Consider the following 16,434-nt stretch of genomic DNA (forward strand, 5'->3'; position numbering starts at 1 on the left):
TTAAAAGCCCATCAGAGCGTGCGGCGAATGAGAGGCCTCAAACCACTTTGCAGCAACTTTGTCACTTTCTCATTTGTCGGAACTTTGATACCCGTTTCTTTTTAGCTGTTTTAATAAGCAGTGAAGTTTCTGCGATGATGAGGATGAAGATGGACGAATGAAACGCAGGCATAAGCTCTCTCTAAAACCTCACGTCTTCCACTTCTAATGGATTCACTTTAAACTTGAGGACAGAAGTCGAGTCGTTGGTGCTTCGATCCCGGCGGGACGTCGATCGACATTATTTAATTACAGATCAGGTACGTCCTGTATGGACGGCATGCGTGGAAAAAACGGACAGATAGGTACATCTACATGTTATTAGCGTGATAACCAAATCCTTTACACGCTTCAGACATGGGATACAGGAGGAGCGTCGAGATGACATCACCTTCCTTCCTTCCTTCACACTCTGACGTAACCCCCGGTAGTTCTGTGCCGTCAGCGGTTTTATTTACAACACCGTCATCAATATGGCTTCCACTCAGGGCGGCTGGCAGCATTTACAGCTTCCGTCAGCTGGTTAAGTAGATTGAATAAAAAACGCAAATGGCTCACTCAGGCTCCGTGCCGCACCGCCATCGTTAAACCCCCCCCCCCTGAACTTTGAAACGGTCCCCGTTTCTCCGAGAGAGGCCGCTCCAAGCGAGAACCGTAGAAATGTTGGAGAGGGATGCATCCAGGGGGGTGGGGGGGGTGATTTACCATCATTTAGTCTCCCCTCCCTGCTTTATTAGGAGGAGGAGGAGACCCTCCATCAATGCCGGCTCGATCTCTTGGTCTCATCTCTCTCTGTCCACCGAGGTTAACCGAGTCACCGTTAACCTGTCCTTTCGTGAGGAAATGCAAGGAGAGCATCCCAGCGCCTCCTCCAGATAATTACCGGTGGGGGTAAGTTTTTCAAAAGCATCCAATTTTGACTTGTAAGCTAAACGTTAAATAAATGCAGCGCTGCAGTCCTGGGGGGTTGTTTCAGGCAGCGACAGCGTCGGTGAAACCACATCCAGGCTGGAGTGTCTGCGCCGGTTTTCTTGGTAAGTGTGGAAACGACATCGGTAGAAGGTTTCCAAATACAACCAATCCCCTTGGAGTTCCTCCCAGACAGGCTTTGTCCAGGGCCCCGTTTCAACAAATGGGGCCCTGGATTAATGCAAAACCGACGCATCCTTTGAAACAATTACCCCTGGTTCCTGATGGAGGAGGATCCCCGTAGACGATGCTCCAGGAGTCATTTCAGACGTCGTGTGATCTGCCCATCCTGTTCCCGCTGCGCGAGAACACAGGACGCGTCTGTCGTCTGTCGGCGGACAATATTCTTCAAAAAAAAATTAAATAAATTTAAAAAAACCCCGGCGTCTGCTCTGGCTGTAAACGTGGAATAAACATCCGTTGGGGTGTGAGGAGTCTCAGAGCGACGCCGGGCTGCAGTCAAGTGTGGATGACCCTGCATGTGACCCCAAGCTGAAACACGTCGGTCTGATTATGATGTGATTCTTCATATAAAAAGTACTGCCGGAGTTTTGACCTCTCCTGACCTTTTCCTTTGCGGGAAAAGATGAAGTTGTGGCAAAATTCCCACCCCCACCTGCGCAGCTTAGTCGGGTAAAAATCAAGAAAGGCAAACCAAGCATTAGGGTCCCTACAGAGACCCTCATCACTTCCTGGTCTCCCCAGATTCAGTTACCTGAGTCCTAGCGGGTTTATACAGCGTTAGTTTATCAGGCCTTTGTTGGGCAGCACGTTCTAGAGTTCTGTTTGGCTCCTCGGTGATAATAAAATAAATTAGCGCAGCTCTAATGAGTGTTTTACGTTCTGTATGTTGAGTATTTGAGCTCTAATCAAACAAATTAGGTTCATGAGGAGGACCAACGCAGTTTTCTGTAACCCGGTTTCAGTTTCTTATTAATTCCTAATTTTTTTTTTGCCTAAATAACAATTTACCATCCAAGGTCCCTGCAGTTAGCACCATTAAATCCAGAATCAAACACACCTTAGCGACGCCTGGCCTCAACGACAATACCTTTCGGGTAGCCAATAATTCCCAGATAATTCATGATGAATGTGACTCAGCGTAGCCCCCCCCCCCCATTTGTCACGCGGCTATCTCTGCTTTAACAACACTCATTAATGCCGGTGATCATCGCTGAGCTGTTTTGTCCGTTTTCTCCCGTTAGTCTCGTTCCTCACCGCCGCGGAGAGGAAGCACCCCCCCCACTACCACCACCACCATCTTATCTGAGTGCCCCCCCCCCCCGGCTCGTGGCCTCCTTGGCGACCTCTCCTCGGCTGTCAGCCAGACTGTCGATCATTGCGGCCGTCTGTCAGCAGAATGCAAACTGATTAATGCTTTCATGGCGACCATTAATAAAAACGCCAGGAGGAGGCTCTCTGTAATTGAGAGGTTCAGATTGGGGGGGGGACGCTTTCTGGACCAAATGCAAACCGTTCTTTCGGTGTGAGGGAGTCCATCTGATTTTCTGACAGCAGCTCTTCTCCAGCGTTGGGTTGGTTTTCGCTGCACAGCAGCAGAGCCTCTGTGGTGTAATGATGGAGCACTGGTGTCCCGGCCACCGGCACCAGCAGCGATCCACCGGCGCTCGTCTGGACACTCCCTGACTCCTCGCCTCGCATTCCCAATCCATCTCCCCCGACCTCGTACGGGAAGGGAAGCAGCGCCGCCATCATTCATACGGGAGATGCCCGTCTCTGACATCTATACGAGTGGAAGCGGAGCTCCGCAGGCCCGAGGTGGAGTATGGGATGTGCTGTCACAGTGAGGTCATCTCATCTTTTAAAGTGGATGTGTAATCTCATTTATATATATATATATATATATATATATATATATATATATATTTTTTTTTTTTAAATAGATTTTAGCTTCTTAGCCAGTTGGAAGGTTCGGATTCTTCTGCGGCGTGAAGTAAAAGTGCAACATCCTCATGATTGCATCCTACCTGCAGGAATGTCCAGATGCGCTGGATGGAAAACACATCCGGACGTCTTCAGTAAATAAAGCAGAAACCACAACGCCATCAGAAAAGATTCTTTGGGTGTACTGTAACACAAAGTTTGTGTTTGGCAACGCTCCAAAAGGATTTGTAGTAACCCATGACCCCCAGTGACCGCAACATCCTCAGTGTCTCTTAGAAAAATTCAGGATTTTCAGTTAATGAGTGAAGAGAAACCTAAACTTGGAGTAAATTCAGAATTATTCATACCTGCCCTTAAGTAAATGTCACACATAAAGTTGTTTATTTCACTGTAAAAACAGAAACTGGAATGAGAAACTCCAAATTGGTTGGATGGTACATGAACTCATTAAAGTCATTCTAAATTATTTGCATCTTGAGGGTGGAATTGAGCTCCAGTCACGTTCGGTGTCATTTCTCCCTGAATCTTATCAGGACTGAATCAAAATCTGAACATTAATGTTGTATAAAAGTTTATATTGTCTGTTTTAGGTCGTGCATGTCAACTCTTGATTTAAAAATGAAGGCATAAACCACACATTTTCAAGATTTTCCTTTATAAAACACTGGTTGTTCAGATCAACAATTTCAGTTAAATATATCATAAAGCAGACGAACACGGTGACGTTTGGGAAGTGAAATAAAGTTTATAGGATTTACAGAAAGTGTGCAATAATTATTGAAACAAAAACAGGCAGGTGCATAAATTTGGGCACCTGTGTTGTTTTATAGATTTGCATACCGGCTTTAGGTATTATTGGAACACAAAGTTTGTTTGATTAGCTCGTTGATCGTTGACCTGTGCACACAGGTGAAGCCAATTGAGAGGAAGGGTATTTAAGGTGGATAGGTACCAGTCGTCCTCCTTTTGCCTCTACTCTGCAGAGTGGCAACATGGGAGCTTGGAAAACAACTTAAATGAACCTGAAAGTAGAGATGGTTCAACATCATGGTTTAGGGGAAAAATAGAAAAAGTACAATCATCTGGGACGGCCATCTCAGCCCCAGACCTGAACATTATTTGAAAATCTTTGATGTGATTTAAAGTGGGCTGTCCATGATTGAAAACCATCATACTAGACTGAAGTGGGGATGTTTGGTACAGAAAAAAATGGTCAAAAATACCTTCAACTAGAATCCACACCTTCATTAGAAGACATGGGAAACATTCAGAGGCTGTTTCCTCTGCAAAAACGTTCACCTCCGACAGACCCAAGACCACACCCATGATGTTGGCATCAAGGTTTATTATCCTTTATAATGTACAATATACAAAAATATAGGGTACCAAAAATTCACAGTGTCTAAAAGGCAGTGATTACAGTCTAACATGACAGGTCTAAAAGTACACCTGGTAAGTTGCATAGAAGGGCAGAGCCTCACCTTGCAGGGAACAGAGCTCAAGATTCACTGATCAGGTGACCAGAGTCTTATTAACATGAAGACTTGAAGAAGTTCAGTTCCTGTGTTGGATCTTTGACACTATCAGTGCTACACAATCAGTTTTAATGTGGAAATCCGATGTTTGTGCAGCTGAAATAAGCCACAGGTGGTCTGATTGTGGAGCTCTGTCCCCAAACAAACCCCACGACCGATGTTTACTGAGCTGCTGCAGTTTTGTTTTTTTTTAAAACAACTACAAGGCTTTTTTTTTTTTTTAAACTTTTTTTTTTTTTTAACAAACAGTGTTAGCTATACAATATACAGACACATTTACATGGGGGGTTCTGCAGGGTCATTGGATGGGCTGCAGAAGACCACCGCTCCTATATACAGATAGAGCTCTCGTCTCGTGCGTGTGTACAGTAGCTGAACGTAAAAAGCGTTGCTGGATCAGCATTCGTCCGTCAGGCGATCGTAGTAAAATATAGCTGTGAAAATGCCCCTTATAAACCAACCTTTGACTATAAATAGTGTCCGTTCCAACTTTGCACGAATCAAAGGCGTGACGCTTAACTTACAATGATTAACATCTTGTACATGAAATATACAAAAAATGCTTAAATGTCAGCGACAGAATCTGGTGAAACAAAGAATTAAAAAAAAAGTACACAAATAAATCACCTTTACAGATCTCCGTATATATAGTGTATGAAAGCATTTACATCGTACAAAATACAGTTTTTTCTTTCCATTTAGGCATCCAGAAGCACAGAGAATAGAGTACAGTATGTGTGTTTGCATGGAAACACATCCACGCACCCATTTTCATTTTCAAACAAGCAAAATCTCTACGTAAGCATCATTTTTAAATTTGTTTTCAAGCGACATTCAGGCATTCTTTGTAAAAAAAAGAAAGAAAAAAAAGTCATTTTTATTGTTTTATATTCGTGTTAACATTTCATGGAATGACGATGGAACGGTGACCAAATGTCAAAAAAAGACATTTCTGAGGAAAACAAAGTAATGCATGAATGCATGACATTAGAGAAACAAGAATTAATCATCTATCTTAAGTAACGAAACGTTTCCTCCTATGCTACGGCTCATCTGGCAATATGACGGACATGACCTTTAAAAAATAAATGAACATTAAAAAAAAGAACAAGTGCCAGTCTACTTAGCTTATTCTACCATCATAGAAAACCCAATCTGGTTTGTTTCGGCACGTCGGCCATATTTGATATGACCGCCGCGCCGTTTAGCACTCAGTAGGATTGATGCATCCATTGGAGAATCAATTGGAGAATCAATCGATTCCCTTTCAGAAGTCTTTATTGTTCTTGGAAAGAAAACAAAATCAATCAGAAGAAGAAGGAAACACGTCTCGCCCTCGCCCTCCTTTGCATTCAGGCACCAAGGCTTTCCCAAAGCTTTATGTACAGTTCGTCCCTCCAGCTCTTGTCCCAAAAGGTGTGTGACTTTGATCACCAGCAGATTTACAGAATATTTCCTCAACGCAGGCTGATGTTTACCGTCCTTTCAACAGCCAGCCAAAAACTCTGAAGTCCTTCCACCTCTTGAGACCAAGCGGAAGTCTTTCTAGTTTACGTCCCGGACTCGGATGAGCTTTTTCCTTTGGATGCTAGTTTTCAGTGCTTTTGTTGTCCATTATAAGTCTGTAACAGGCTGGGAATGTTGTTTGTAAGGGAGAGGCTTGACCTGGTGACCCGGATCCAGAGGTCTGTGGTAGATTTTATATCATATTCTGTTTATGTCCGTCTCCGCATGTGTTGATGTTTGGCTCAGGCGTCATGCTGAGGTGTTGTGGTCAAAACCACAGGTCTAAAGCCAAAGGTCAACCTGCTGGAGTCTCCATGCCCCAGTATCCCTTAGAATAACACGCCTCCAGCTGGGTTACCCCCCTCCGACGGCACCGGGACGTGGCGTTTGTAGTCCGAACCTCCTGATGGAAAGTTCCAAAAATGCCCTTTGAGTCACAAACCCTTGCACATGTTGGGGATGAGAGCGAGGAGAGGGGCGATGCTGAACGGAGGAAATCCAGCCGAGCTCTGAGAAATGTTCCGGTTGGTGTTGTGTCACCGTGGATGGTGGGGCGGCGGTGTCCTCTTTGGGGGCAGCGGAAGGGCGGTTTGGCGAGCCATCAACGGGGCGTGTCTCAGCTGTTGTTGCTGTGGTTGTAGGTTCTGCACGGTGAAGGGGAAGAATTAGGCTGGTAGTCGTATTTGCCCAGGGCGGTGGGGTAATAGGTGGTGGTGTAGACGTTTGTCTGCTGGAGCGGCGTTGGGTAGAAGTTTGATCTTTCATCCGGCAGCAGGTTGTTTTTGTTCAGCGTCTGGAAGGACAAAGCAAAGAGAAGTTTAAATCGGATGTTTGTTCTCAAAAAATGGTTCAAGTTTGCTTGAAAAGGGAAGTTCAGAATTTTGGGAGAGAGTTGCTCCTCCTAGGAGTCCAGCATCGAACCCCCAATAAACAAATCCCCTATTCTACTTCCTGTGGCTTCATACTCCCGGTACAAGGAAGCATTTATTGGGTATTCCCCATGTAATGAACCGCATTCAAAGTAAGAGAAACCGCAAAAACAGACACCAAATGATTTTTTTTCTGGGATTTTCTGAAATCAATTTTGGGTTTTAGTGAAGAGATCGGCTAATTTTACTACAAGAACGTCTGTTATAAAAGCGGATTTTCTTTTCTCCGCACTTCATTCAAATATCTAGAGGAGTAAAGTAGCGACAGAATAGGCTAATCAGTTTTTTTTTTTTAAATATGGACACGATGGTGTGTTTTTTCTATCACATCAGCAGGTATTTTATTCACCCGTTGACTCCTCTATCCTCGAGGGTATGGCTTTCGTGCTGTAAGTGAATTCATAACCAAAAGCGGAAAAAAAAAACAAAAAAAAAGGGTAACAAATTGAATTTATTTCATGTCAAGCACATTCAGTCCACTAATACAAGAGATGGCAGGAATTCACTACAGCTCGCTGTAATAAAAACAAGTCTAAAATCCACATTTTATTCTAATGCAATCGCTGATTCTCTGGTAAAAGCCAACCATAAGGTGAAACACTTTCCAGGGGAACCATTAGACTAATGTAATCCATCTGAACAGCTCTGGGGACAGAGGCAGGGAGATAATCAGGTTAGAGTCGGTGAAATACACAACGCTGGGTATCATAAATTGGCCTGGAGGAGAGGGAACCTGCTGGATAAACACTGATGTATTAGCACACAGTGACATCAGAAGCATCCAACACAGTCTGTCCCCTTCTGGTCATTAAAGCTAATGAGTTCAGGCTCTCAGCACCGCGAAGGTTGTCAGCGCACTTCCCTCGCCGCAACACTAATAACAGCAAGGACAGCAAGTATCAGGAGGCTGACCCCATCGCAAACGCAAGGTCGCCCTGGTTACGTACCGCATCCCTGCGCTGCTTATGTAGGACCGTAGGTGTTAAGACAAACCCCCGATGGAACACATCGGCTGAAATGACATAAAGATTTAATCTTCCCACCAGAACTGAGTAATACGTCCATAAACTAAAGGTTTATCACTGCAGAGACGGGAATTCATGTTCTGTCCGGACGGTTGTGAAGGTAAACATTAGTTTACCGGAGTCGAAATGGTCGACTGACAATGTTTGCTTGCGTGCGGTTGAAGCAAGACTTTAACGGTACAGTGATCAAAGGTAATTAGAGCCATATGTCAGCGGCTCAATAGGAAATAGAAGCAGGACGGTGAGCTGTAAAAGAGCTTGTTAGTACAGACGTAACGTGGAACACAGCAACAGGAGCAGATTGCTGGAGCTGGATGGTGATTAAAGGGGATCTCTGGTGTTTTGGCACTGCTGCGCTGGAGGAAAGTCGCAGGACTCCATTTGAAAAACTCAAAAATGTGAAAATCCCAGAACAGGACTTTGACTTCAACGGAAGTCTCAAACTAAACTTGAGGGAATGCTAATGCTTATAATATCCAAACTATCCGTACTCCCTAACCGATTTGTGTGCAGGTCCGTTATCGTAGGAGCTCGAAGTCGCTGTCCAGACGAGCCGTTCTAGCTGGCTAGCTGCCACCTTTGAGCCAATCGTTGTGTGAAAAAAATTCACAAGTTTGGAAGTGAAAAGGCAAAGGAAGCCGAGCTGCTGGCAGATGCTAGGACAGTTTGATCGGCTAACACTGGACATCAATGAGCAACCGTAACAACACTGGTGCAACGGAGCAGCTAATCGATGACGGAACTTGTTTATTCAGGTTGTATTTTCATCAAATGATCAATTGTTTGAACTCCACCCAAAAGTTTATAGCTGCGTTGTAAACTTACATCCATGAAGACACCAAACTTTTTGGTTCTGGGCTTAGAAAACTCATTTACGTACAGCCGATTAACCCGTATAACTTCAGACAGAAAAGTCAGCAATAACCTCCCTCGGCTGAATTATCTTCAGTCACCTGGTGAGCAAAACACAAGGCATTGTAGAAAATAGCGGATTAAATTTTCCAAAAGTCTATAAACCTATATATAAAAGAGTCTCTTGACTTTCTGTAAATGTGAAAGCAAAGTCTGTACCAATAGCAGCGGGAGGTTAAGGACTGAGCAATGCTTCAGAAAGCTAATGGGGCCCATTAACAAGGATTTGCTTTGTGGGCAGGTAGAATGGCTTCGAGCCCACAGCCCAACCTTAAGGCAGCACGGAGGAATGAAAATGAACGGTAATTCGTCTTCTGTGGTTAGCGCTCTATTGAGATAAATTCATGAATAAAGACTCAAAATAAAACATGAATCACATTCGTTGCCCTTGAACCTTCAGCGTTTATATTGTGTGTTTGCGCCAGAGAGAACACAAATAAGCAACACTATAAATACTAATATTCCTACTTTCTTTTATTGGTATGATATTATTTTAAAAAATGCTGCCATTGGGGTGAGATACCTTGAACTCCATGGGCGTGTACTTCTCATTCTTTGGTGTGGTGTTGCCCTTGTAGTTGAGATGGTTGGGGGTGGTTGGGTGAATGATGGCCGACTCCTGTGACGGCTTATGGACACGCTGGCAGTAGACGTAGATCAGAAAGGACAGCAGCCCCGCCCCGAGGAAACAGGAAACACCGGTGGCGATCAGGTGGATGGAGGTGAACGCTGGGAAAGAAAGAATATGCGTGGACTGTTAATGGAAGCTCGGCGTTCCTCATTGCGTCCTGTTGTTAGAGGTGTCTTAAAACGACTGTTGGTTACGATGCAACTTCAGCATCCCCGAGTTAATCCCACACTCGCACAACACATTTTTGTCAGAACTCGAGTGGTTTCTGGGTCGTCGTCGGTTTTCCAAACCAGTTCCAAGACTGTATACATGATGTGATAAGAAAAGTCAGATTGCACCCAACAAGGAAGAACAATGTATTATTGCACGGGCATCACTAAGCAACCCTAAATTCATCATTATAACATCTAATCGATGACGGCACTTTAACTCTGTGGAGACTTTAACTCCCAGAAAAGAAATGATTAAAACCAAACTGTTATAAAGTTGCAAACCAACAAACTTTTGATTCACGCATTCATCCTCCAAAAAGCACACGTAAAACGTAACCTTCTGATTAATCATGACTGATCAAGAATAACTTGATTACAGTATTTTCCGCACTATAAGGTGCACCTAAAAGCCTTTACTTTTCTCAGACTGACAGTGCGCTTCATATTCCAGTGCGCCTTATATATGAAAAAATTAGAACAGGCCATTCATTGAAGATGCGCTTTATAGTCCAGTACACCTTATAGTGCGGAAAATACTGTAATTATTTTAATTGCTGGACACCGCCAGTGGAAAACCTCTTTGTTAATGTGACCAGTAAGAACGCTAGCAGGGGAGGAAGACGCTGTCGATGAGGACGGCAAACAGAAGATCCCAGTGGAGAAGTGAAGTTTCTTCAACAAGTCTAACAACCTGTGAGCATCCGAGGGAAAATTACCTCTTTTAAAGGTTATTTCATGACACATGGAGAGAAATTGCGCTCGTTACATCTCTGTTTGCTGTTATCCACTGGCTAATCTTTGCACGTCGGGTAGTTCCAGTAAAACCACACGGGGCAAGAAAATATTTCTTCTTCCTCTCGATCGGATGAAGGAGTTCATCAAAAGCAACATGCACATGAAAATGCACATATAATGCATGAAAACACATCGTAGACAGACGTGTGCAGAAACACGTGAGGACCTCGACATGCAGAAACAAAACGAAGGCAGTTGTGTGTCTACTCACCCCCACAGTGTTGGTCCTTATCAAAACCAGATGCAGGGAGAATGACTGCAGAGGGGAGAGGAACACAGGGTCAGACGAACACACGCATGCACACACACACACACACACACACACACACATGCACATTTCACTGGAGAAACAGCTGTTGGAACACGCAAACCACAGACATCATGTAACATCGGGGAAGTTGACACATGCAGAGACAAAAACGGTGAATGAGAAATTGAAATGTCATAAAAACAATTACATGAATGTCGAGGGGTTTTTAAAAAACAACAAAAAAACAACAAAAACCCCCAGATCATTTTCTCAACTTTTAAGAGTAAAATTGACCGTTGAGCGAGATAAAAAGCGCCGCTCTGTTAGATTTAACCTCCCTCGCTGCTGTCGGAGACACTTGACGGCAGGACGGTAATTTAAAGCGTGTTGTTACCTCCAAATCCTGGAGGGGAGCAGAGCGGGTCGATGCCTCCGTGAGCAGACTTTAAACCACAGCTACGTTTCCTCATTAATTTTTTTTGACCTAATTTTTCAGCCTCCTCAGAGCCAACTCCCCTTCTGCCAGTGACCTTAAAAAAATCCATCCATCGCCCCATTGAAATATGCAGCGATTTTGGTGTTGTGACAAGCCATTAATATTTACCCCATTCATCTGTGCTCATTAGAGATTCTGAGCGTGGAGAGGTCAACGCTGGTGGGCCATGAAAGATCATCTCAGGAGAAACTTTCTGACATCGTCATCAGCATATCGAGGTGCGCCGAGGCTAATGGGGCCAATCGCTAAAACTGCTGGATTCATATGAATTGAATTATGCTTAATTAGTAGTAGCGCACAAAGAGGATTGTGGGCCGCAAATGCGGAAAGTAATGCCGTGGACAGCTAATGGACATTGTGATGCAAGCATGGAGGATGTCAAATCCGCTTTTTAAAAAGACAAAGCCGCAGGAAAGGCAAACAAACCACCTACTCCGCTTTCCACACCAAAAACGCTTCTAGAACCCCGACTGAAGACCAAACATTTCCAAACCCAAAGGCAACCCGTCTCGTCTCCTGGCAGAAGAGAATCGTTCTCCAGGAACATTTAAGTTGCGACACGTCGACCTGTCAGGGCGACCTTGAAAAGAGGCTGCAGAGTCTGAGGATGGACTGACTCACCGGGTATTTCATTGCAGTCTCTACGCTGAGTGCTGTTCCCCACGCAAGGGATGTTGCCCTGAGCCCCACAAACACGATTCCTCATTTGCAAGCCTGAATCATCGCAGGCCGACCACAGCGACCAGGCCATCCAGCCACCTAGACACAGAGAAAAGAGCAAATCAATAGAAAACCAAACGAACACAACACCGCATCGAATCCAGACGGCGTGGAATCCAATGGTGCCAACATTGGAAACTGACCTTCCCAGCAAGGCCCCCCACCAAAAAACACACAAAAAAGAAGTCCAGACACATCAAAACGTGTTTGCGATGTAAACAAGTATGGAAGAGTGACACCAGAGGTTTGTTTAGTGCATAGAGCAGACGCTTCTCTCTCCAGCCAATTTAGTCCCGTTTCCCTGCAGCGGGCGACCAACCAGCGAACAAAAGCCCCTAACCCAAGAGGAAAGAGGAAACTCCCAACCCTCAGCTCCTCCTTCTTCCATCCATGCACTCAGAACACTTGAGTGGAGTGAGCGTATTCTCCTGCAATGAATGGCCGTTTGGAAAAGTTGGTTTTGTTATTCAGTGTGCTCTCAAGTGTGCAAATTTGGCAGAGAGGCGTAGAGTAGAGGCAGAGGACGGGCATCTCTTTACCTGTCCCATCCGTCCGGTGTTCATTGAAAGGCCGCTCCATCCCTTCTCGCCTCGCAGCCATCTAGATCCACACAACACACCAACCACCTGAGACGGGTTTGATACCGCCGCATCACGGCAACCGTATTTTAATTGGATCCTTTCCTTTTTCTTTTTTTTTTGCGACCCAGACAACCCGTGTGATTGTAATGAACCCACCCGGAGATCTTCATTAGTATTCCGTCGCCGTGTTTCAGCCTTTCCCGTCGTCCTCCATTACTGCCGGACACTTTCATCAAATGACCTTCGACAGGGGCGTCAAATATCCCCGTGACTGACAACCAGCTCGCCTCTGATTCCGTGTGCGAGACCCCCCCCCCGGCCCCCCCAAAAAAAAGATAACAGATGACGAGCAGACGGATGGAGCCCAGAATGTTCGTTTAGCAGGCAGTTGATCAACACGGGTCCAGCAGGACGTGTTGGTCCGCGTCAAACAGGAGGACGTTAACCTGATAGAGGAGTCTTACTCGCATCCCGACAAAGACAGAGAGACCAAGACAAAAAGACATTTATCTTTCTTTCTCCGCAATTACCAAGGAGGATGAACGCAGGCATCACTCTTCCTGTGAAGTGAGGGCTAATTCAAAATGAAAGGCAGGAGAGGAAAACGACTGTTAAGCGGAAATGACTCTTTAATTCAGGCGTTACAAGGGCCGAACACAACACACACAGGAGCGGACACACACACATGTTTATCACTTCTATGGCCATCGTTGTTTTTCCAATTAGTATATAAAATATGAAAATTACAGTGTGGTGTAAAAATGTCGGAAATTCGCTTGATATTCGACTCCAGATGAGAGTTGGGCGAATCTTTTTTTTTGTTGGGCAGCTCATGAATATTTCACTGTCCTTGTGGAAGCGGAGTGGAGTGGAGGCGGCGGCACCGAGGGCGTTGTTACACACCTCACATTTTATCATCACACGGCGGGAGGCTTAAGGGAATGCAAGGGCGACCTCCAAATGAAGGGAGGGAGGCAGGGGGGTAAAAAAGACCTCATCCCAAGTGGAGGTGAAACAGATCTGACTCTCAAACTTGAAAAAATATTTTTTTTCTTTTGTAATTGCTGTGTGGGGTCACGGGGGGGGGAAAGCCAAAGCGTCACCAATGCAAGGGTGTTCAGGTGGATGTGACCCCGTTAAGGTATATATCCCCAACAAAGCCCACTAGAGAAAAGGTGACACCCAGATGCCCCAACTAGTGGGATAACTGCACTTATGCTGATGTGGAGGGATTATAACGTCCATCATGGGTGAAAGTGAGCAATCTGACAAGTAAAGGTCAACTATGACTGAAATTTTTACCCCGGTGAGGAGGGGTAAAAATTAGGAGAGGCGTCACCAGACTTTTTGTTATAGGTGGACAACTGCGTGGATATGAAGGGAATGGAGGATCCGTCTCTATACCTGGATCTGTAATTCATCTTCCATCCAGTTTCACAGCAAAGCATTATGTAATTACATATTATGTAATATGTAATGTCGCCATTTGGGGATTAGTAAAGTTCAAAGTTCAATTTAAAGGTGTCTTCTGTGCCAAAGGCACAACCTTCACTCCAAGTTTTATGAGACTTCATCAAATACATAAAAGCAACATGAAAATGGGTTTGGAGGAATGATCAATTTAATAAAATCATATTTGAGATTTTTCCCCGCAAACTTGGATCTAGCAGAAAGATGCTAGCTTGACATTAGCAGATGAATGAATTCCTTTACCGAAGGCGCCTCCGGACCACTTGAACCCCTGCTGGTAACAGCTTTAGTCTTAATGACACTGAAACTCATGATGGATTTTGCTGGTTGGTAATTGATTTGCTAGTTGGTCTAAAGGAGCACCAACACACTGAGTCTCTAGTTTTTTCTGTGGAAAGATAATTGCTTGCGAAATTTACATTTTTAATTTTTAATTTGCTTGGGGGCAGCAAAGATAAATTCTCATCACTTCCATGGTTGGATAAAGCAAAAAAAAAAAAAAGCACAATATAGGTAGAAGACGTCGTGTCAGCAGGTCTGTGTTTATCTTTTCATACAGTGGCTTGCAAAAGTATTCAGCCCCCTTGAACTTCTTCCTCATTATGTCACGTTACAACTACAAATCTAAATATATTTCGTTGGAATTTTATGTGAAAGACCAACGCAAAGTGGCACACGATTGTGAAGTAGAAAGAAAATTATATATGATTTTTAAAAAAATGTTACAAATAAAAAACTGAAAAGGACAGTGTGCAAAAGTACTCAGCCCCCTTTTCTCTGAATGGTTGTTTTTTCTCATAAAATTCTAATAAAATATATTTCTGTTTGTGGTCGTCACGTGACAAAATGTGGACAAGTTCAAGGGGGCTGAATACTTTTGCAAACCACATCTCAGCTCTGGTTTATTCATTAGGAAAGATGAAAGAAGCAATTTAGCAAAGTGGACGACACGAAAATTAAACGGTGTGGGAGATGATTGCCTGCCTGGAGGCTGGGCGGAAGGAGCCTCGAGCGCCGGTGCTACGACAGCGTTACTGTTGGAATTTATGCTCGACCTCACCATCGCAAGTGTGTGTGTTGCACAGGGCCTCCTCGGTGTGCAGTCCTATGCAGATGTCGCCGCCACTGGCGGGCGTGGGGCTGTTGCAGGAGCGCGTGCGCTGGTAGTGGCCGCCGCCGCAACCCACCGAGCACGGAGACCAGGGCGACCAGCAGGACCAGGCGCCGTTTACTGCAACACACACACACACACACACAGATAGTAAAAACAGCAACAAGCTTCAAATCCAGGACCAGATGGACTCTCTACGTCCCTCTGGGAAAGTTTTTCTCTTTCTTGATGATATCCTACGTCAACTTTGCTTTGTCTCATCTCATCGTTCCATCGATCCCACCCTCCAGAGGGACAGTAAGCGTTCGTCTCTTGTGATGAGGCAAGTGTGACTTACTAACCGACTGACTGGATGACTGGCTGACAGAGGCGGCGTTGCCAGGTAACACCCAGCTCTGCAGGCAAACTCCATTAGCCGAGTGGATTAGCGGGAATCAGAGAGCGGAGCGAGCTTTGACCACTGAACTCTCACCAGCCGGTGTTCTGCACGGCCGACACTCCGACTGCCGTTCACCGGCCGGAGTCTGACTCGCTCAATCACACAACGACTCACAGACAGCACCCAGGTCTTCGTGACTCTTCTACTGTCTGCTTTACTTTTATTTATTCACCTGGCTGGAAATCAAGCATGTTAAGGGGTTGGAACCTCTGAGAGTCTCTAATCTGGTGAAAGATTTGGTCTGGACTTCTTCCTACCTGAGCCGAGACTTGTTGAATCAGAGATGTTGGGGACTACCTTTACCCTTGATTTAGACGTCTTTTGGCTGACTTTACACTTTCTTCAAATCATACAATGTCAACTCTCTGATTTTTATTTTTAACCTGCAGACACACACACTCCTCTACCTCCTCCAGACACAACCCAACACCATCCTTCTCTCTCCTCTGGCCTCCCCCCTCCCCTCTAATCTCATCATCAGGAACTATTTTGCACGCGTTCTCTCGTCTCCGGCCTTGTCCTTCTCACCTTCATTTCTACCCGGGATAGGAACCACGACATCAGCTCTTTGACGCTAATGGCGAAAGGCTTCCTGATTGGCTACTTCCTGGTGGGATATTATCAAGGCCGTGTCCTCTGGGGTTCTTTAGGTTGCGTGTGTGTGTGTGTGTGTGTGTGTGTTTCAGTTGCTAAGCTTTGAATATCAACAAATGACATTTAAATATGCTGCAGGAATTTGATCAGCTTTGCACCAACAGTCGCAATTCAGAATTAATTCAGAATTTACAAGTTATGAATACTTAAGATGAGTTCTTTGGAAGACTTTCTGAATGCCAGCCAGTCAGTGTGTGTGTGTGTGTGTGTGTGTGTGTGTGTGTGTGTGTGTGTGACTGTCCTTACACAGGTTTT

General features: G+C 44.9%; 1 protein-coding gene across 5 annotated transcripts in view; it reads right to left on the reverse strand.

Moving 5' to 3' along the window:
- Nucleotides 1-4,248: 4,248 nt before the first annotated feature.
- Nucleotides 4,249-16,434, reverse strand: part of sema5ba (sema domain, seven thrombospondin repeats (type 1 and type 1-like), transmembrane domain (TM) and short cytoplasmic domain, (semaphorin) 5Ba) — a 110,571-nt gene continuing 98,385 nt past the window's right edge. For 2 of the 5 annotated variants that reach the window (XM_068329507.1, XM_068329506.1), the window contains exons 18-22: nucleotides 15,036-15,206; nucleotides 11,826-11,963; nucleotides 10,670-10,714; nucleotides 9,344-9,549; nucleotides 4,249-6,747 (exon numbers count right to left, since the gene is read on the reverse strand). In XM_068329507.1, the coding sequence (XP_068185608.1) occupies nucleotides 6,571-6,747; nucleotides 9,344-9,549; nucleotides 10,670-10,714; nucleotides 11,826-11,963; nucleotides 15,036-15,206 (737 nt within the window). In that variant the 3' untranslated portion in view covers nucleotides 4,249-6,570. Of the gene's footprint in view, nucleotides 6,748-9,343; nucleotides 9,550-10,669; nucleotides 10,715-10,883; nucleotides 11,459-11,825; nucleotides 11,964-12,463; nucleotides 12,525-15,035; nucleotides 15,207-16,434 lie in introns of those variants that run through there. The other 3 variants (XM_068329508.1, XM_068329509.1, XM_068329510.1) reach the window with 3 other exon arrangements.

This window comes from Antennarius striatus, chromosome 12, assembly GCF_040054535.1.
Source record: "Antennarius striatus isolate MH-2024 chromosome 12, ASM4005453v1, whole genome shotgun sequence".
Lineage (NCBI taxonomy): Eukaryota > Metazoa > Chordata > Actinopteri > Lophiiformes > Antennariidae > Antennarius > Antennarius striatus.